This window comes from Sinocyclocheilus grahami, unplaced genomic scaffold (assembly GCF_001515645.1).
Source record: "Sinocyclocheilus grahami isolate Dianchi unplaced genomic scaffold, SAMN03320097.WGS_v1.1 scaffold636.1, whole genome shotgun sequence".
Taxonomy (NCBI): Eukaryota; Metazoa; Chordata; class Actinopteri; order Cypriniformes; family Cyprinidae; genus Sinocyclocheilus; species Sinocyclocheilus grahami.
This window is the reverse complement of record NW_015505815.1, coordinates 426875-449632: the sequence shown is the minus strand read 5'-3', so window position 1 is coordinate 449632 and position 22758 is coordinate 426875. Positions and strand designations below refer to the sequence as shown.

The following is a 22758-nucleotide window of genomic DNA, read 5'->3' as shown; positions in this document are numbered from 1 at the left end:
ACAGTCCTAATTGTTATTGAATTTATCATTTTAATACTACTCATCCACTCCCTGGTAAGAACATCACTAAACATGAATTATAACAAAATAATGAATAAACATTTTTGGAAGAAAAAGTAACTTTGCTACCTCCACTTCCTTACTCCGATTTGATGGCAAACTTTTGAAGCCAGACATTTCCATGATGAAAGTTCTTACTGAAGCTTGATGCGAAAGATGTGAAAGACAAGTAATGACTATGTAACAATGATGGAAGGTGGAAGCATAGGTACAGGATGGGCTGTGGATGGTTCGGTGGAGTGAAGCATGAGCAGTATGGATCTGGAGGGACTTTGTGCCGAGTAACACACAAACACGGTAGAACTGAACTCAACTGCAGGACCTTTATTGAAGATAAATTGTAGACAGGTGAGTAACAGGGTGTTGAACGGGGAACACAGCACACAACAGCAGATCCCGGCAGTAGAATAGGTCATGAATGCAAAGGAATACAGGCAGAGCAAACACAGCAATGACAGACACAATACTGTGATTCCCAGAACAAGATCAGAGGCAATTGATGGGATGATGGTAGGTGTTTACAGTGGGTGGAGGAAAACATCCAGAGGACGAGGGAGCAGCAGGGTCACATCAACTTGAGAAGCAAGACTCCAGAATGGCTGTGTGAGGTGAGTATAAGTAGCATCCTCAATGAGTGTGCTGTTTGTGTGCGGGTGTAATTCATGAACAGTCCAGTATGAGTGAATGGTGTGTGGAGTCCAGACAACTAGCCTATATTATTTACCAAGATTAACAAATGGACAGAATGGATAGGAATCATTTTTCATAACATACTAAAACACACTTAGGTTATACTGTAATGTTATTTATGCATTTTTTTAATCAATAATTATTATTTTAATTACTTTATATATTAATATTATTTGACCGTTTCCGTTGTGTTTATTATAATAATGTCGACAGTGCGCTTTTAGTTCAATGCTGAACAATAGCTGAGCTAGTAATTGACATCATCGCGGGCTTTGCATTGACAGAAATGAACGCTCGCGCTGTCCAAGGTGCTGCAGAGCACGTGACCCGCTGTAGCGACAGCCCCTGCTCGCATCACAGCTTTACCTCAACAACTTACTTCAGCTATCGTTTTCAGCAGTCGACGAGAGCCACGGCGTACTGGGTAAGCGATTTTCACCTCCTTCCAAACGCCTCTGTGTATGTGTTGTGTGTACTAGTCTATTCTGCAGAAATCCCATATAGATACACATCGAGACCTTTATTCACAGAAACAGAGTTCATTAACACTCCAGACGCGCTCGTGCGATGAGGAATATAGTTTCGGTTTTGTCCGAATGGATCATTTGTTGTTCTTTTCTGAACGGATTCAGGTGAGCTCGATTAATGCTGTTTGTTGGCATACGTGCTTTAAAAGATTTCTAACATGCAACATGAAGGGCTTGACTATGTTCTTCTGTTGAAGCTCATGTGGGAGTTCTCGAGCTGCGTGTGGGGCGTATCACCTCTGGAGCTTCACTCAAGACGACCAGACATTACAGATCTACATCGTGCATCTCTGTATTATTCTTAGTGTCTGCGAACTGGTCTGAAAATGAAGAGATGAGCTTGTGCACTTGTGCTTTATGAACCACATAAGGTTGCACACTCAAACATAAACGCCCTTAACGTGTTATCCAGAACACAGAGTTGCTTAATTGCCTAAGACTTTATTTATTATCGTTGAGACACACATAGGAATCAATCATCATGGGCAGTGATGTTACAGATTATTAAATATATAAAAGAGATAGGGCTAGTTGTCACGTTTCACACCAGTAAATATTTGGTTAGGTATGTTTTTTTCCCCTTGCAAAAAAAAGCTGCAAGACATTCCCACGGTTTCCCAGAAAATAAATAAATGCATTAATAAGAATAAATAAAAATTCAGTTTATTGAACTTGTAGTGGGGCATGTTGTCACACTGTGGGGGGGTTTATTGACATGAAAAAAAAATACTGGCAGACACTTAAACTTCAGTTTTTATGCTTTTTGTCCTGCAGTCGTGTTTGTCTACTAGGATTTGTGTTAAGTCAGTGTTTCCCAACCCTGTTTCTGGAGGCACGCCATCGCGACTCTTTTTAATTCCTAACACTTGATTCAACTCCAAAAGCTGAAATAGATGAGTCAGATAAGGGAGCAATCCAAAATGTGTACCGCTGCTCTGCCTCCAGGAACAGAGAAGGGAAACACTGCTGTAAGCACCTAATTCTTCCTTAGGATGTCAGAAAGACTGCCAGATGAACTGTTATTGTGTTTGTTTGTTGTTCCTCCAGTGTCTATGGCCGTATGTTGAGCGATCAGCGATGACGTCTGCCGCCTGCTTCTGCTGAAAGAGGATTTAACCCTTTAAAGCACGTATGGTCAAAACCACAGTTTCAGACAAAAAGTAACATGATGGATAAACACTGTGGATACTGCAACGTGTAGATGACGGTTGAAAAAAATAAAATGCAGCACAGAAATAAGGTTGATGAGGAGAAAAGTCGAGTAGATGTTGAAACATCCTGAGAGAGACTGTCTGGTGGTTTACGTGATTTGGAGATTGTGGTCACTATTATAAGTTGTCCACTCTAAATCTTACTAAGGTTATTATAAACTCAGCAACGTCTACATTATGATTCTTCAAATGCGACATGGTGCCCATCTCCTCTGGATTGGACTGGTTGTATGTGCTGTGGAAGCTGGAGCTAGTCTCCGGTTTACTGGCGCAGAGGGACAGTGGGCCTCGTTCCCCATGTGGAACGCTTGCTGTGAGAGCGAGATGAGCTTCAGCATGAAAACCAAGAATTTGAAGGGACTTCTGGTGTACTTTGATGATGAAGGCTTCTGCAATTTCCTCGAGCTACACATACAAGAGGGGAAACTCAGATTACGCTTTTCTATCTTCTGTGCTGAGCCTGCTTCCGTGCTTTCAGATGCTGTCATCAATGACAACCAGTGGCATGAAGTCACAATCAGGAGGAACTTCAGAAACACTACACTCATCGTTGACAAAGAAATAAAGTGGGAGGAGGTTAAGTCCAAAAGGCGGGATATGACTGTCTTCAGTCACCTGTTTTTAGGAGGGATTCCACCAGAATTGCGATCGGTGTCTTTACAGCTGACATCGGACACTGTGAAAGATCTCACTCCCTTTATGGGCTGGATAACAGACTTGAAAGTCAACAATTCGGAGCCTGTCATGATTAACAGTGCCGGGGTCAGCGCTGACCTCTGTGGCTCACACAACATGTGCTTAAACGGAGGTGAATGCAGTGTTGTCAACAATGAGCCTACATGTGACTGCTCTGAAACCGGCTATCAGGGAAAGGACTGCGGTGAAGGTAAGATATCTCGATTCAGCTACATTGCATGTGATTGATAAAGCTGCAAGTCATTTGCAAATCAGTGAACAAGCCTAGACTAATTCTGCTTTCAAAGGAGTAGTTCACCCAAAAATGAAAATTAGCTGAAAACGTGTTCACCCTCAGGCCATCCAAGAAGATGTAGATGAATAGAAATGAGTCAAGTGAGTGAAGTGAAGTGACATGTGGCCAAGTATGGTGACCCATACTCAGAATTAGTGCTCTGCATTTACCCATCCAAAGTGCACACACACAGCAGTGAACACACACACACACCGTGAACACACACCCGGAGCAGTGGGTAGAGTAGAGTAGAAATGTAGCATTGCATCAGTGTCTCCGCAATGGATGCTCTGCAGTGAATGGGTGCCGTCAGAATGAGAGTCCAAACAGCTGGTAAAAACATCACAATAATCCACAGCACTCCAGGTCATGGGAACTCCTGTTCCCATGAAGAAACAAACTCATGGACATCTGGGATGGCCTGAGGGTGAGCAAATGTTCAGCAAAGAGTTCAAATACATTCTCTCAAACATTTGCAGTCACATTTCTTGTTATGCTATTACGCTACACAGATCTGAGATCTCTTTATATTTGTAATGCACTTTGTCTAAATGTTTACTTTCGTATTTTGTGTTTACTCTCAAGTTCAAGTCAGACATGTTCAACTTTGATTATAGAGCATAAATTAGCAAGTATGTATGTGAATGTTAAATTCTTTATATACAAAGTGTCCCTTTAAAAGTAGTACAGTATCTGTGCATAGTAAATATTGATTCACCGGTCAGTTTTTGGAAGTCTAGATTAGCTATAGATTGGATCAGTCAGCAAGAGTTATAACACAGCCCAGGAATAATGTTGAATGCTCATTTCATTACAGCATTTGTAAAGTCTGTAGCTGGAATCTCTCTTGTTTTGAGTTTATTGACTAGCATATTCCATTAAATGTGTAATATGTAGACAATAGTGTCTTTAAACACTGAGCAGATCATCATTTAGTGGGTTAAAGGGTAAGAGGGGTGCATTCTTCGTAGACTGGAAAATATGTGGTTCTAGACATTTTGAAAAAGAGACTCATTGTCACGAATTCAGTCCATGGACTTCTGTTTATTCACCACCAGAGAGGTCACCCTTTCCATTTCATTGACTCTCGCACTACACAAACTGTTGCATAGCACCCCAGACTACATTTCCCATCATTCTTTGCACAATTTGCACACTGCCCTGATTGCACTCATTGCACACAGCTGTTTCTAATCACCTCATTCACTATATAACACCCACTCTAACCACATTTCTCTGCTGAGTATTGTTTAGCCATTACCCCTTTCCGAGTCTCCGTGTTTTCCTTGTTTTGCCTTGCCTGTTTTTGCGGTTTCTGATCTTTGCCTGTTTCCTTGGATTTCTCCCTTTCCGAGTCTCCGTGTTTTCCTTGTTTTGCCTTGCCTGTTTCCTTGGATTTCTCCCTCTCGTCTCGCCCCTTTGATTCTGTCTGCTGATGGGTGACCTACGCTAGCCCTAGGACTATTCTTGTGTTTTGCCCGCCATATACCTGTTTGCCATTGTTTTGACCCTGCCTGTGTACTACGTCTCTTTAATAAAGCCTGCAGATGGATCCACATGTCTCACGTCTCGTCAGCCCCGTTACACTCATCATCTGAAATGATCTACATTTCTCTCTGTTTTATGATTGGCTTGTTTGCTGTATTTATTTTTTGTCACCAACAGCAACTGCTTTGTTGCAGATTGCATACACCATACTTTGATTATCCAGTGGCACTTTTAATGAATACAGACTTAGACTCCTTTGTAGATTGATACTTGGGTCATTCTGTGTCAAATCAACCAAATTTCAGAAACTTCCCTGGCTCAGATGTTTGATTTTGCTAATATTTTTTTTCTAAAGAAAGATAGGGGGGGGGTCAAAATGACAGGTTTCACCTGAGATACAGAGCCAAATTACAGGGGGGTAAATGACTTCAGAAAGATGGCCTCATCATAATGGTATAATTACACAGAGATTGGTAGGTTTATTAGTAAAATCTGTTGACTTTTGCAATCCGTTACATTATGTGCTAATGGTGACCATTCAAAAATGGGGAAAGAGCACTTTTTAAAGTTTTTTTTTTCTCTCCAAAGTTTGCATGTTAAAATGAACAAAATCCCTTCTTCCAAATTTTCATGAAAGTGATTCAAATATAGAATCTTATAAATAGAATATTGAGAGCAAGTAAATGTGTCTCAACTTGACGTTTCAGTGCAGTCAGTAGCACTCAGACAAGTATGTTCTATGCAGTTGTTTTGATAGAGAGAAACAAGATATCATTCTAATTTCAACATTATTTATTCTTCAGACACTGTTCTTTAAATAAAATAAGTATCAGCTGTATAAAAAGTGACCAACATTTGGTTTTCGACCACTGAAAATGGGTAATATTCAATAATCTGAATATGGAGCTGCATTGAGATCCCCATATTTCTGGAACTGAGGGGCCTTGAAAATTATGATTTAAAAAAAAAAAAAGTTTATTAAGAACTAGAATCTAAAATAATATTGCAATATCTTTAAAGGGCACCTATTATGCAAAATCCACTTTTACAAGGTTTGGACAGAAATGTGAGTTGGAATTGTGTGTACACAGCCAAATTAAAATGATACAAATCCATCCAGTCTTTTTTTTTTTAAATCTTCTTAAAACCAAATCAGGCTCAAAAAATAAGCCGTTTGGATCCTGTCCATTGCGGTAGCCCCACCCACTGCTATTGACTGACAGCCGTGTATTACCATATCCTCAGCTCTCAGTCTGTTGTGCCATGTCCGCCATTTTGTCTGCGTTGCATCCATTGTTACAAAGCGGCTGTGAAAAAATATACAAGTATATAAATGATTCAGACTACCATTCCGAGACATTCTGGTTCATTCGCATTATTGTTTCTTCTGCTGTAGTTTCTCCTTGTTCTGGGTCTGAGTCCGGTTCATACATGTACGGCTGAATACCGGTCCTCTCACTCTCGCTCATGTTGCTTCTCCTTTCTGTTTATTGCCATATGCAAAGCAGAGACATCTAGACTCCATCACTTCTGGAGTCAGGCGGGAAGTTGCAGCTCATTTTCATGTAAGGGAACACACGCCTGAAACAGCACTTTTTAGACCCGCCCCAAAAATGACACTTTTCAACACTTATAATAAACAATCTGTATGGTATTTTGAGCTGAAACTTCACAGGCACATTCAGGAGAGCCATAAGATTAATATTACATCTTGTAAAAAGGGGCATAATAGGTGCCCTTTAATACTTCTGGAGTTATAGGCAAGCAGACTTTGAAAAAATTATATTTATGGAATTTAGACATGTTCAATGCAGTTGTTTTGACAGAAGGAAACAATACACATTTCTAGTTTCAACATTATTTGTTCTTCAGACATTCCTCTTTCAGTTGTTTTGATAGAGAGAAACAAGATATCATTCTAATTTCAACATTATTTATTCTTCAGACACTGTTCTTTAAATAAAATAAGTATCAGCTGTATAAAAAGTGACCAACATTTGGTTTTCGACCACTGAAAATGGGTAATATTCAATAATCTGAATATGGAGCTGCATTGAGATCCCCATATTTCTGGAACTGAGGGGCCTTGAAAATTATGATTTAAAAAAAAAAAAGTTTATTAAGAACTAGAATCTAAAATAATATTGCAATATCTTTAAAGGGCACCTATTATGCAAAATCCACTTTTACAAGGTGTTTGGACAGAAATGTGTGTTGGAATTGTGTGTACACAGCCAAATTAAAATGATACAAATCCATCCAGTCTTTTTTTTTAAAATCTTCTTAAAACCAAATCAGGCTCAAAAAATAAGCCGTTTGGATCCTGTCCATTGCGGTAGCCCCGCCCACTGCTATTGACTGACAGCCGTGTATTACCATATCCTCAGCTCTCAGTCTGTTGTGCCATGTCCGCCATTTTGTCTGCGTCCGATCGGCTGTGTTGCATCCATTGTTACAAAGCGGCTATGAAAAAATATACAAGTACATAAATGATTCAGACTACCATTCTGGTTCATTCGCATTATTGTTTCTTCTGCTGTAGTTTCTCCTTGTTCTGGGTCTGAGTCCGGTTCGTACATGTACGGCTGAATACCGGTCCTCTCACTCTCGCTCATGTTGCTTCTCCTTTCTGTTTATTGCCATACGCAAAGCAGAGACATCTAGACTCCGTCCCTTCTGGAGTCAGGCGGGAAGTTGCAGCTCATTTTCATGAAAGGGAACACACGCCTGAAACAGCACTTTTTAGATTTGCTTTGTTTCACAGAACTAATTGTTGCCTGGGTTGCGTGCATATGTGTGGGGCGGAGCTATCAAAATAGGGGCGAGACACTTTTGGGGTAGGGGCGTGTTTGTTTTGGTGATTTCAAATGTCAACATTGGCTACCAGAAATTGCTTACTCCACCTTTAAAAATGAAGATGCCAAAAGTAAACTTTAAGACCCCAAATCTAAAAGGGCATTAAAATATCTAATACTTCTTGAGTTACAGGCATGCTCACTTTGGAGAAAAAAAACTTAAAAAAGTACTCCTTCTCCATTTTTGAATGGTTACCATTGGCACATGATGTAACAAAGATTGCTAAAATCAACAGATTTTACTAATAGACCTACCAATCTCTATTTAAAAATAACATTATGATGCTGTTGTTGATATGTTGTTAAGTCATTTCCCCTCCTGTAATTTGACTCTGAATCTCAGGTGAAAATTGCCATTTTGATTCCCATTTACAAAAGAATTGATTGCTCTGTAAATATGCACCTGTGGCATTTAATATTTTGGCTTTCGCCAGTATAAATGTTTATCTTATTTGAGAAAAAATATTAGCAAAAAAAAAAAAAAAACTGAGCCGAGGTTGAGTTGACACAGAATGACACACTTATCATTGAAACCTGACAGTGATTTATATTTGAATTTAAAAATAACTGATGGTAATATTTACATCCAAATCACATAACAACAACAACACATTGTATTTTGCGTAAAGAAAATATTCTACTATTTTACCCTCAATTATTTTTTCTCTGTTACTCCACTATTTTGGGGTTGATGGAAGAAAAACTGTTCAGAAACTGATTTTCATAAGTTCATTTAGTTAGAGCAATGCATTCAAGGGGGAATAAGAGGGAAAATATATTTATTATGTATTAATCATTATTAAATGTTTGTAGTAATAAGTGTTTTGTGGATAACACTTTACAATAAGGTTGTATTAATTGACATTTGTTTATGCATTAGTTAACATTAACAATGAACAACACATTTTAACAGGATTAATTGTTGTTAATGTACACATATATACATTTTAACATTAAACGTTTACATGACTTAATGCACTTTACATTATATTTAATTTCACATTTAAAAAGGTCCAGCCATATAACTGTGTTGTGCTGTTATTTGTTTGTGTGTTTGTGTTAATTTGTAAAGGGCCTACAAAGACATAGAACACATCAACTGATGTTGAGATGGTTTCCACTTCACAGTAGGGTTCAAAAAGAAATAATATATGTTTTATTAGTATTAAGCAACAGTACACACAAGCATCTGTACATAAAGACTAAACCCTTAGATTGCATTTGCGGTTTCCAACCAACCTCATCTCAGGAGGATAAGCAAAACTGTTTACACATTTCTCTCTCAACATTATAGAATCGCACAAACTCATGACTAATATACTTGTATTTTAGTTAATAAACGTTATACAGAGGTGTTGAGCATTGCCAATTCATTTTAACTTATTTGTTATATGTTAACATATTCACTATTTAATGTTAAGAAAGTGTATATATATATATATACGCTTTACGATAAGGTTGCAAAATGCATTTGTTAACATTAACTAACAATGAACAAGATATGCATACAGCATTAGTTCATCTTTAATAATGTTAACTTGCAGATATGCATTTCTTAACATTAACAGGTTAAATTGTTAACATTAATATGTTATGTGAAGCAATATGAATTAATTAGGCTAATTTATCTTAGTTTGTTAATTTATACATTTACATTTCTTAACATTAAGGGTGCATGCTGTTGACATTTAAAGCATTAGTTATCATGAAATGACAAGTTGACAAGTTAATTAAAAGCAACAAAGCATTTTTTTAAACCTCACTGTAAAGTGCAAATCATCTCAACCTCAGTTAATGTGTTTATAATGTTTGCGGGCTCTTTACATTCTTTATCTTTAAGATTCACAAAAGTGCATAATAAATTATTTTTGTAAAGTGTGACCTATTTAAACATTACTTGATGTGTTACAAATGTTTGTCGACTCCTTACTATTATTTAACAAGAAAAGAGCATTAATTAGAAGAATTGATGGATCTTATTGTAATTTGAAAGCAATTCACGTTACTAACATTTTCAGAACATTATTATTAGCATTATATAAAACATTCATCAAATTATCATTTAAAAAGCAACACTACATGAAAATTTCTGTGAACATTTTCTTAGGCTGATGATACACGGGGCAACTTTTTTTGGCAATGTTGCTTGAGCACTTCCCCATTGAGAATGGGTAACAAATTTCTGTTTGGATACTTTAGATTGGTCGTGAGCCCTGTGTCTCACCTGGTTGCCTGTTGACGGCAACATTTGTTAAAAAAGTTGCCCCATGTATCATCAGCCTTAGACTACAAATAAATCTAAAATCTTCAAGTCCTATCCAACATCATGGCAATGAGTCTTATACTTACACTGACTGCATTTTCTATAAAATATAAAAAAGTTTTCATTTACTTCCTTGGCTTATATGATTGTGTAATGATGGGAAAGTCGCTGTAACCAATATCACGGCATGGCATATGTTTTATGGAACTTTGCTGTCACCATAGCCGTGGGAACATATTTTATATGGGGGTGCTGGGGGCGGGGCTTGATGTTGGAGGGCGGGGCCATGGTGGGGGATTTTTGACAAAATCCTAATATTAAACAGCCCAAACTCAAAACAAAAATGAACATACAAATGAAGACAGAGTTATATGTGAACCAATATATATTTGTGATTTTAGTTCAATAATTTTTTTTTTATATTTCTATTATTTAAGGGGATTTTACTAAATATTATCAACGCTGATGAGTAAATGTTTTGGTCAGTGCACTTTGGCGAATTCTCTCAGAAACAACAAAGTGCAGATGTACATGCGATGTAAATAAGAGACTAAATCATCATACGCTGCAGACAACATCACTGATTATAACTTATAGCTTTTTTAGAGTGCTTACACTCACGCTAGACTGAATTCAGTGATATTCTTTGATAATGTAAATGTTCTTTGCTCGCTGTATAATTTGTTCGTTGTTTGAATAATGGAGGACATGCGGCGTTATAATTAAACTTAATGTCTTTTTATCAAACGTGATCAGGTTAAATACAAATTCAGTCTTCTTGAAATATTTTTGTCATAATATGGTAGCCTACTTGCTTAAAACGTTATGATGTGTGTAGTTAATAGATTACATTAGGCTACAGTGGTTTGAGCGCGTTTGACCAGAGACTAGAGCGCAATTAAAGAGCTGTGCTTATGTGATTGCCGGGGGCCATCTTGAGAAGCGAGAAAATGGCTCATAAAAAGGACGAGGACTTGAATGGTTTTTCCAAGTCGGAATGTAAAATTACGGTAATATCGCGTGAACATTTCACATGAAATTCTATGAGTGTGAGCCTGTGAGGGGGAGAAGTAGGGACGCAAGGCACGCAAGTCAAATACAACCGCACTAGCCTATATTTCTGGTCAGTTTAATAAATAATGAATCACAAAAATTAAGTATCTTGAGGATGATCGAGGGGCACAAGGAAAATGACAGATCCGGCCCTGCAGCACCCTCAGCACCCCTAGTTCCCACGGTCATGGCTGTCACTTCTGTTTTTTACATCAGATTTACAGGAGCACAACATAGAAGATCAGGATAATTCTGTCTTGAAATTTTTCTGTTGTTTTTCTTCCTCACTGAACTGCTTGTCAAGAGAAAGTGGAAGCAAAAATGACAAATTAAGGACTTCTGTATGTTGGTTATCTATGCAGAACTTACTGCTGTAACATTAATAAAAGATTAATTAATACTGTAAATAATTTTTTTCTTTTATTATGATCTTCAAAAAAACTGTTAGAAGTTGTACATTTGACTATTCCCATTCTGACTGAATGGCACAACACAGCACAGCACAAAGCTTCAAGCAATTTCTGAGAATTTCTATGATTCTGTGTTATTTTTCTTTATTTTTCATCATGCTGTATAACACCGTGAATCAGGGCCGGAGTGGGGCCCACCTTCAGCAAATACGTGTAAGTAAATGTATTTGGTAGTTTAAACACCTTTATAATGACCATGTTAGTTGATCTATAACGGGTGATTGGCGTCGCCATGTTAGTTCGCACTGAATCCGAGCTGTGGGATTTACAAGACGTAAACTCCCGAAAGGCATTAAAGTAAGTTTCCGGTGAACTGGGAGAAGAGTAGACTCAACTTTGTAGTTACCTGCACAATGTGTATATGATATCAATAAAACATGTTGTCAAATTATAATTGAATGGATTATTATTGCCACTTCCATAGACAAACTATAAATGTATTGTTTTTCTAGTACTTGTGTATTTAGATGTCTGAAACCTAAAATAAGCATTATATGGTTGAAAACACTGAATAGTGATAACATGACAAGCGCTCAGCATATCCGTCTCTGACTCAGTGCCAGAAAAAGCACAAAAGCAATGTGTATTTAGATGTCTGAAACCTAAAATAAGCATTATATGGTTGAAAACACTGAATAGTGATAACATGACAAGCGCTCAGCATATCCGTCTCTGACTCAGTGCCAGAAAAAGCACAAAAGCAAATTTGAATTCAGCAGTTGATCACGTGATGCACTGAACGTTCTAATCGCACCGGTGTGATTGTACGCTCCAGGGACCGGCCTATAGTGATCACACCGGTTTGATCGTACACGTCAAAGGGTTAATAACGTCCTGGTAGAAATCACTGAAACAATGCAAATTGGGCATATGCGTCTATCCATTGAAGACCTAACCAACTCTAATGTGATCAGTCTGGCCGTCAGTGTGCCCATACCACCACCAGACCTACTAGAGAATTAAAAGTGAATACATCAATACACCTGATACACCAAAAACTCATCACAGAATTCAACATCCACCATTGTATTACATTCATTATATTTTACTTAACTTGTCGCCTTCATTTTTAAAGTTTGTTTAAAGAAATCTGTCATGAGAATGTGCAGGGACACTTCAGATAAAAAAAACTCAGACTTGTTAGGAAATGTTTACTCATGAAATCATGGCACGGTGGCTTCACTTGTCATGATGTCTTGAGCAATTCAGTTCCCTATCTGTTGGTCACTACGAGATATGTAGTGACGCCATTAGGGGTCTAACTTGGGAGCCCAATCACCGCTGATTTTAAGAGAAAACGCCAATGAAAATGTGTTAGTGGATTTTGCACGCTGAGCCACTCCCCATGCTTACGGGTATAGCGTGCATTCACTCATTCGATTTTTGCTCCGGAGCCGAGTAGTTGATGTCTCACACTCACTACAAAGCCATTCATCTTTGTGTTGAAAGCGGGCTGATGCTGGTTGGTATTACGGCGCAGTACAGCGGTGTCCCTGCAGAGCGATTCCCCTGGGCGCTTCGACTAAAAGAGCAGTTTCCTCTAAAAGAGCAAATCGCGGACGAATCGTGTCTTTTCAAGATGCCGTTTAGTCCGTGTGCTTCTGGATGCAGTCGTTTCCTGTCCTCTGTTAAAGGCCAAGATCGCTGTCTTCAGTGTCTGGGCCTTCAGCACGCTGAAGCGGCGCTCGTGGATAAGTCATGCATCTATTGTGGGCGTATGACCATGGCATCGCTGCGATCGTGTCTCTCTCTCCTCAAGGGGCGTGGAGCAGACCCCTCTGTCACTAACTGTCCCGGTTTCTCTGCCACAAGCAGAGGACCGTGCGCATTGGGCTGGAGGTGACCCTCACGGCTGGATGATTGGTTTCTTGGCGCAGAGTGCGGCTCACAACCGCGTTCTGCTCCAGTTCCTTTCTTCCCAGAGATCAACCTGGCCGAGATGAGAGACGTTGACAAAGTACGCTTTGTTGACGCTCCCATCTCCCAGGCTGTCCTGTTCGGCGACACTGTCGAAGACTTTGCCCAGCAGTTTTCAGCAGTACAAAAGCTGACTGTGGCCATTAAACACATCTTGCCCCGAAGTGATCCTCCAGCTGCCACCGTTCCGTCACGGACCGTGTCTCAGCCTGCTCATCGCCATGGGCGCCCTTCGGCTCTGCCCCATGCTGAGACACCATTGAGGCCAGTGTGTTGAGCCCCACACAGGAGAGTGGCACCAACCGTGTCGCACCCGGCCGCTAAGTCCTCCAAGAAGACGACGAAGAGGCCCTGACACTGGCAACCCAGATATGTGAGTTACGTACGTAACCGAGACGTTCTTTATTAGTAGTAGTTGTAGCCATTGCAGCATGAATGTCATCTGCAGGAGAATGTGTTGGCATGGACGCTCAACATCTATTTTGGGCGTAGTTGTGCTTGGTCGTAGTTTTAGTTGATTCAACAGGTGTTAATATTATCATAATCCTGGACATTGCAAAGCCCTGCTTATGGCTTACACCCAACTTTTTTACGTCTAGCCCTGGACATGTCCAGCTCCCAGACCAAGCTCCCTCTTTGCAAAGTATTGCCAGTTACACTGCATTACCACATGTTTATCTCATGTTTATTGGACTGCCCACTGTGTATGATGTGCCTTGCCTGTTCTCTGGATTTATGTTCTTGGATTTATGTTTGTGACTTGTTTGCTGTTTGACTGTATCTTTGTGTTATTGACATCTGCATTCCTCTGACAAACAAATTCCTTGCCTAGAGTATGTGTTAGAATTTGTCTGTAATCCATCTTCAGGTATAAATGCGTCGCAAGACCTAAAAGGCCATGCGTTATTTATTTGTGTTCATGTAACTAAATTTTAGTATGATCTCAGATTAATAAAAGGTGTGTTCTTGTGACCTCGACTTAGATTTTATTAGCAGATGCATCCTGTACACTATTAGGAAATGAGTAATTACATAACATTTTATTTAAGAACAACCAACCAACTACTGGTCATTTAAAATGATACATTCACATTCACAAAAAATATGTATTTATTGACAATTATTACAATGGATTACCTTTTTTTTTATGGGCCAGATGCTAAGTACACTGAAATAAATTAATCTTTGAGGTTGTATGTGTAACATCTTATATAATGAATGGCTCACTTAAAGGCAGGGGTGTCAAACTCCGTTCCTGGAGGGCCGGAGTCCTGCACAGTTTAGTTCCAACCCTGCTCCAGCACACATACCATGTAGTTTTCAAATAAGCCTGAAGGACATGATTAGTTGGATCAGGTGTGTTTAATTAGGCTTGCATCTAAACTCTGCAGGGCTCCGGTCCTCCAGGAATTGAGTTTGACACCCCTGCTTAACGGCATGGATTTGTAGCAGCTTATCCTTAATAATTTGCATTTGCAAGATACACTGTAAAAAAAAATTTTATCAGGTAACCACAAAAATAATATTCTTCATATGGTGACATCTAAATGAAATGGTTTTACTCAAAATAAATAAAATAATTAAAATGTTATTGTATTTTATAATAATGAGCCATGCATTCATTTGAACAGCAAGCTTTTATGCAGCGCAGGAGATGCAGATCACTTCTTAAATCTCAAAATGATTTTATGATGCAGTTGATTTGAACAGTCAATTATTGCTTAAGGGATTTAGAAAATTTAATTAATGCTGTATAGCAAATCTGCTTCAAAAAAATGCGAAGCCTGTACAAATACTAGAAATGGTGAAAAATAATTGGGAATCATTTAACAAACATTTACACATTTTATTTATCTAGTAGAACTTTTATGTCATTTTGCTCACTTGGTTGTTTCCTTGATCTTAAATACATATATGATGCTGCCAACCAATCGCTGTGATGCTGATCATGGTTTCGAATATCGATATATCTGCCCTTTCCAATGAACTTGAAAACACGCAGACAAATCTCAGACAACTTCCAGATATTTTTATCAAATCTGCTAACTTGTTTGAAGAACCATATTAGCCAGAGTTCAGTTATCAGGATTAAAGATCTGGCATCTGTCAAATCATCTCAGATGTATTAAGTGAGGTACGAAGAATGGACCCCTGTTCCCTGTTTTGCCTTGCCTGAGTCTGTTGCACTAATTAGTTGCCATGGTTGTTAATTAGTTCAACACCTTTTCTGCTTTACACTGATTACCCTCCTCTTGTATTTAAAGGGATAGTTCACCCAAAAATGAAAATTTCCCCATGATTTACTCACCCTCAAACCATCCCCATCCACATACAATCGGAGTTGTATTAAATAATGTCCAGGCTAATCCATGCTTTATAATGGGAGTGGATGGTAGCCCAAAATTTGAAGTAAAAAAAATTGCACCCATCCATTATAAAAGAAGATGCATTTGTGTAAGAAAAATATCCATATTTACAATTTTATAAACCTTAATCTCTAGCTTCCGCTAACTGTAACTCTATTTTTCTTACACAAATGCATCGAGTCGCTTCAGAAGGCCTTTATTAACCCCCCGGAGCCGTGTGGACTTCTTTTGGATGGGTGCAATTTTTTTTACTTCAAATTTTGGGCTACCATCCACTCCCATTATAAAGTATGGAATACAATCGGAGTTGTATTAAATAATGTCCAGGCTAATCCATGCTTTATAATGGGAGTGGATGGTAGCCCAAAATTTGAAGTAAAAAAAATTGCACCCATCCATTATAAAAGAAGATGCATTTGTGTAAGAAAAATATCCATATTTACAATTTTATAAATCTTAATCTCTAGCTTCCGCTAACTGTAACTCTATTTTTCTTACACAAATGCATCGAGTCGCTTCAGAAGGCCTTTATTAACCCCCCGGAGCCGTGTGGACTTCTTTTGGATGGGTGCAATTTTTTTTACTTCAAATTTTGGGCTACCATCCACTCCCATTATAAAGTATGGATTAGCCTGGACATTATTTAATACAACTCCGATTGTATTCGTCTGAAAGAAGAATGTCATACACACCTAGGATGGCTTGAGGGTGAGTAAATCATGGGGAAATTTTCATTTTTGGGTGAACTATCCCTTTAAGGTTGGAATGTATGACTTTTACCCAGATTTTTGTCCCCAGTTTGTCTTACTGCACTATTTCATCTCTGTATCTGATTTGAAGCGGGCAGAATGCTAGAGCTAACGGAGCCGTAACTGACAAAAATAACCGTCATTTTTACCCTTCCGGTTAAATATTGCACTGCTAATAACATCATAAACAGCTTTAAGTTGTCAATGTTGGCAAATGACCATGGAATAAGCGGGATAATCAACGGCTTGCCGAGCATTAAAGGATTTTAAATGCACTTTGTGTCGGGTGGTTCTTGGCCTCCACGTTGTGCATTAAAATCCTTTAATGCAGGGCAAGCCGTTGATTATCCCTTACCTGTTCCATAACAGTGTTATATTACCTTGCCATTTTTAATGCTTCGCCAGTTTAAAAAAGAGATCACATGGTGATAATATCAGGTTTGAAAAGATGGCAGCGTCTGTGACTGCTCGAGACAGGCATGGATCACGTTGCTGACCTTCTCATACTTAATGAGCATCGATGACCACAATGAAATCCAATTTGGCCAACGATCTGAGGGTTGTTGCAGACCTTGGAAATCTGTCTGCAACAGCAAAATTCAGCCAAAAGTCATGTAGTGTGAGTTTTCCTTAAGTATCCTCTCTATAGATAGCCATACCCTGTATGCTAAAAACAAGTATTGATGGCGAAGTGAAGCGTTCTGAACCAGTGAAGCTTTCAACACTATTGGCCATCTAGTGGTCATAAAAATGAATAACACCTTCCAAATTGTGTTCCATGAGTCATGACAGCCACTGGTTTCACATAAGGTTCTACAACCAATTCTTTATTTTATTGTATATAAATAATGGTCATTGTCAAAGTCATTAATTTGTGTCGGTGTACTGGCACTAAAATAAGTAAAATAAATGAAACATAAATTCATAAATTAAATCTGCCATCTGTCTATTTTCTAAGTCCAGTTATTTCATAGGCAAAGTTTATTTGAGCTTAATATATAAATGACGATATTGAAAAAAAAACAATGCTAATGCATTATAAAGTAATATAATGTAAAGGAAACGGCGCTGAGGTTTGCTTCATTTGAACCAGATACTGAAGCAGTCACATGGTTTTCAGACGAACGAAGCCTCATAAAACGACATGATTCAGTTTGCCAAAAGCACATGATCTAAGTTCCGATACAGTGCATTGATGTGAAATGTGTTGTTCTGTTGATACAAGCTTCAGAGCTTCCGTGTTGAGCATAACATCACTAAAAACAAGCAGATTTAAAGAAAATTAGACCACTCCAAATTACTTGGATACCCACATAAACAAACCACACTATATACCACATGAAAGCAACAGAAACGAAAGAAATAGCAGTAGTCTCAAATGGTGAAAGATGTGGACATTGAATGTTCATTTTCCACAGCACATGCACAACAAGAGTCCTTGAAATCACAAGTTTGTGTTTTAAATCCTAAAAGTCTTCTCCCAGTGAAAATATAATCCTCAGTGCAAAAAAAATAACATAAAACAATTCCAAAAATGTCAGTCTTTTACAACCTCTTTGTGACAAAGTCCAAACTCACTGATCCACAAGAGTCGAAACAGTTACAGTAATACTCTCAGAAGTGCACATCAGCTTAGACCTAGACATTCATTATGACATGAGATCAAGGGTGTCCAAACTCGGCCCTGGAGGGCCACCGTCCTGCAGAGTTTAGCTCCAACCCTAATCAAACACATCACAATCCACAATCACAAAGTCCACAATCAAGGACTCACTAGGCAAACTAGAAATTTTCAGGCAGGTGTGTTGAGGCAGGTTTGAGCTAAACTCTGCAGGACAGTGGCCCTCCAGGACTGAGTTTGTCCTTCTACATGTAAAGTAAATAAACCACATTAGAAAATAAAAAATATAGAAATAAACAAACCAAACAATATATACACAAGCAAAGAAAACAACACTTACTCATGATTGTGCATAACACAATAAAGTTTCCCAACCAGGACAGCAAACGAGTAGAATTGGAAAGGACAGAGGACCGAGACTGGACACCACTGGGACAGACCATAGCTGTGTTTCATTTTTATTTATTTTTTTAATCCCCTGCTGCAATCTGCGGTTTTGTCACAATGTTGCATTGTGGTATATGGAGACTTCTGAAGTGTACGTGAAGCATGTATATGAAGTAGACTTGCTCCCTCGGTCAAAATCAAGGGGTCGATGGTCTGTCCATTTAAACGTCTCTTGTCGACTTCACAAAGTGGAGCACACTTCAAAATGGCGATGGGAATCCTCTGAGGGGGAGTGCTTTGGGGAAGCTTGCGAGTGTGTGTCTAAAAGCAAAGTGGAACGCAGCCCAGGGGTGCTTCTCAATTCTATTTGTGCATCCTCGTTTCCTTTCCTCACATCCTTTCCTCACGTCTTAGCTCCACCCCTTCAGGATGCGAGGGAAGGGCACAAGGAAAAGAGGAGAGGATGGAGGAATTGAAGGATCTGCCCTTCTGTTGTTAAAGTTTGTTATTTAAGACATTCATAATAAATATTAATAAAGCAAGATGCCCTGTTTGAAATATATGATATGTATGGTTTATTTAAACTGCAAAGGTAAAATATAAATTAAAATGACTACAACAGATGTGAAGGGGGAGGAGAATTTATATGTGCGTCAGGTTTTTCAATGAAAAACACTTCTGCAAAGGATACCTCTGTGTATCCTCACTCATAGCTCCTCAGGAAGCCTCCTCTCTCCTCAATCCTCGAATTAGAGAAGTCCTTCAAGATGGCTGAGCTCGATCGGTTTCCGGGTCATAGGATGGAGGACGGAGGAACGAGGAAACGAGGAGGGATATTGAGAAGCACCAAAGCCACTAGAAAGCAAACCTGCAACCTTAAGCCAAAAAAGCGTAACGGCTAATGCTAACGCTTCCGGTTTGCCAGTACGTTGGAAAGGAGACCAGAGGTAGGTTTTTTTGAATGGATGTCAATGGAGGAGAGGCTTCACTACGCTGAATAAATAGATTTTTAGAGGAAACATCTTATCATTTAATTAATCAACAGCCTATCAGCTAATCTTCAATGTGTTTTACACTAAACAATACTTTTGGATTGAACTAGAGTTTACACCAAAAAAAATGCTGTTTTATAAGAGAAGTCACAGACTTTTTGCGACAAGTGGGATTCAGCTTACAGCACTTCTCATTCATTCCTATGCTATCCGTAAACGGCGATTGAGTGTCGCACAACTCTGACTGAGATTCAATGATGTCAATGCTGTAATGTGATTGGTTATTAAGGTACACGTGATCCAAGTTGACCGTTATGCTTTCTCCAATAGTAAGTAATACAGACCCTCTCATCTCCCTATAGTAAGACAATGGGTGTTTCTCAAATGAAAGGCTGCATCCTCCGAAGGCTGTATATCTCGGCTGCCTCGTCATCAAATGTCGCTGAAGGCCGTCTCAATCGGAAGGATCCTTGGAAGGAAGCCTTTGTTTCGCGTCCTTCATTCAGTTGAATTTGAAGGATGCATAGGATGTATCCTTTGCGACCTTCAATCATCCACAATCCTTTGTACCCATTCCATTTCATGAAAATAAACTGATGAAAACCGATTCAGTAATGAGCTTATCTGAATTTATTATGAAATGTAAGTCAAAAATAATGTTTTCGGACATTAAAGCATAGATGTTATTTTTTGTTTTGGTGTAAATTACTCACTAAATGCTAAACTGCCAATAATGTAAGCCACTGGGAGACTAGATGACTGTGATTCATTGTATTGAATTAATAGAAAGCCAAATAATATAATGATTTGTAATACAAAGTATTTTCCAAAATTAAGTTTTATTAGTATTTTCGTGCCGTGGCGGTGAAGGCGGGAACATATGTGACGTAGCCACGCACACTTACTAGACTGTCTCATTCTAGCGTTTAATGCCGAGGAGGACTCTAGCCTACAAGCCTCTGAAGGACTGAACAAGGAAGGCCGCAGCCTCGGTAGGATGCATCCTTCCGTTTGAGAAGCACCCAATCTCTGGAAGCACCCCATGTCTGCTCCATTACAGAACTGACTTACCTAGGGAGTGGCTGATCGGCACCCCCTCAGGCAGGTAGTAGAATAAAAGAAAGCATGAAACAAGTTTGTGACCACTACTATCCACTTCTTAGATCAGGGCTGTCCAAACTCGGTCCTGGAGGGCCGGTGTCCTGCAGAGTTTAGCTCCAACTTGCCTCAACACACTTGCTGGTAAGTTTCTAGTATGCCTATAAGAGCTTGATTAGCTGCTTCAGGTGTGTTTAATTGGGGTTGGAGCTAAACTCTGCAGGACACCGGCCCTCCAGGACCGAGTTTGGGCAGCCCTGTCTTAGATCCTCCCAAATGTAAACAAAAGTGTTAGTTTGATTTAACCATTCCCCTCAATGCTTACATTTAAATGAGCGAATGCAAAATGATTATTGAATATTTTGTCACAATTTTATTGTGTGCAATCTACTTTACAAAATAGGGGTAGGTGTAAGCAGATTTCAAGTTTCCAGAAAACTTTGAATGGGACTTCTTGAAAATATTGAAATTGTGTTACTTCATGAGTTTTTAAGCTAATATCCCGTTAAGTTGAGATTTAGAAGAGTTACTTTTATCTTAGAGTTTTGGGTGTTACCATTGTGGTGTGTGTACAGTGCAAGCAAGAGAACTCCACTGAGTGACACTCAAAATGCTACAATACCTCCACTTTGGGGTATGCCTGTAGTGACTGTGTATAATCAATTCATTCATTAATTAAATTCATACATTCATGTACATGACTGATATAGTTACACAAATGGCTCCAGCTGAAAAGATGAAAGCTGGTTTTGGAATGCCCAAGGCCAAGATACTGCTTCCATTTAATAAACTAATGAAAGTGTCCTAACTGAATTTAAAATATGAATGAAAAATGATCATACGATTTATGCACTAATTTCAACAGCAACTCCAGTATGATGGACAGCATTTATAACATGCATTCACAGATATTGACTAGATCTTTTTATTTCTTTCTTGCAATATCTTTTACAGTGTAGTTCCCTGAGATAAATGTAGTAACACTAAGTCAGTACTGATGGGTTTGTTCTATATAAGAATGGATGTATTTATTTATTTGCCTAGTCATGTCACAACATGATATTACATGACTATTTGTTCAAACTATTTGGTTCAAGGTCATAGTAAAAAAAAAAAAAAAATTTATGTTATAAATATCTGAGGTTTTATTTTACTTTTCAAGAACTGAGAATTCATTCTGTAAGTTAGATCAATATCTACATCAATTAACGAGCTGACGAATTGAACTGCTTGTCTGTGTATCTAGGATATATTCTTAAAAAAAAAAAACGCAGAATGTTGCTTTTATTTGAAAGTCAAACTCTCCATTAAGTTATTTAAAAGCTTTTACATTACTATGATCAGACGGAAGGATTATAGGATTTGGGAGTCTGTCTCTCTCACACACACATCTCTTTGCTTTGCTAAAATAATTACTTTGATGCACTGCTCTGTGTTGTAATTCTAGATATCAAAAATTACATTATGTACAACCTTAACTCAACATCTCTCTTTCAGATGATTTTTTTGCATATATACTTTACACACACACACACACACACACACACATATATATATATATATATATGTATATATATATATATATTATTCAGTGCCACATATGTTTATATTTGAAGAAAGCAGAATTCGTGTAAATTAATTTAGTACAGGGCAGGTACTGGCACAGCTACTTCTGCTTCATATATAGTCTCCAGCATCCCTGTGACCCTACAGAGGACAAACAGCTTTGCAGAATAGATGGATGGATATGTGTTAATGTGAATTCCAGCATCAATCTTTAAAAGATCCTGAAGAAGTCTTAAATAAACAAGTTCCTGAACTGCCAGTTTGGCCTGACCCTTGCAGTCATAGATTACCAGATTCTGGATTCATAAGACATCCTGTTGAGATGAGACTTACCTTCTCCTGTGGAGAATAAACAATTGATCAAAAGAGAGAATCAAACAGAGAGAGCTGCTGGTAAATCAAACGCTCTCGAACACACTGTGAACTACAGGATATTTTTGTTTTCAATGGCAGAGACACTTTGAGCACAAGGAGG

At 38.6% G+C, this 22758-nt stretch overlaps 1 protein-coding gene across 1 annotated transcript in view; it reads left to right on the top strand.

Annotated features, from left to right (window-relative positions):
• The first annotated feature begins 1093 nt into the window (after positions 1-1093).
• LOC107558206 (neurexin-1a-like) overlaps positions 1094-22758 on the top strand; it is a 157154-nt gene continuing 135489 nt past the window's right edge. Inside the window, 2 exon segments of the mRNA XM_016241830.1 lie at positions 1094-1174; positions 2325-3374. Coding sequence (XP_016097316.1) covers positions 2666-3374 — 709 coding nt within the window. The 5' untranslated portion in view covers positions 1094-1174; positions 2325-2665.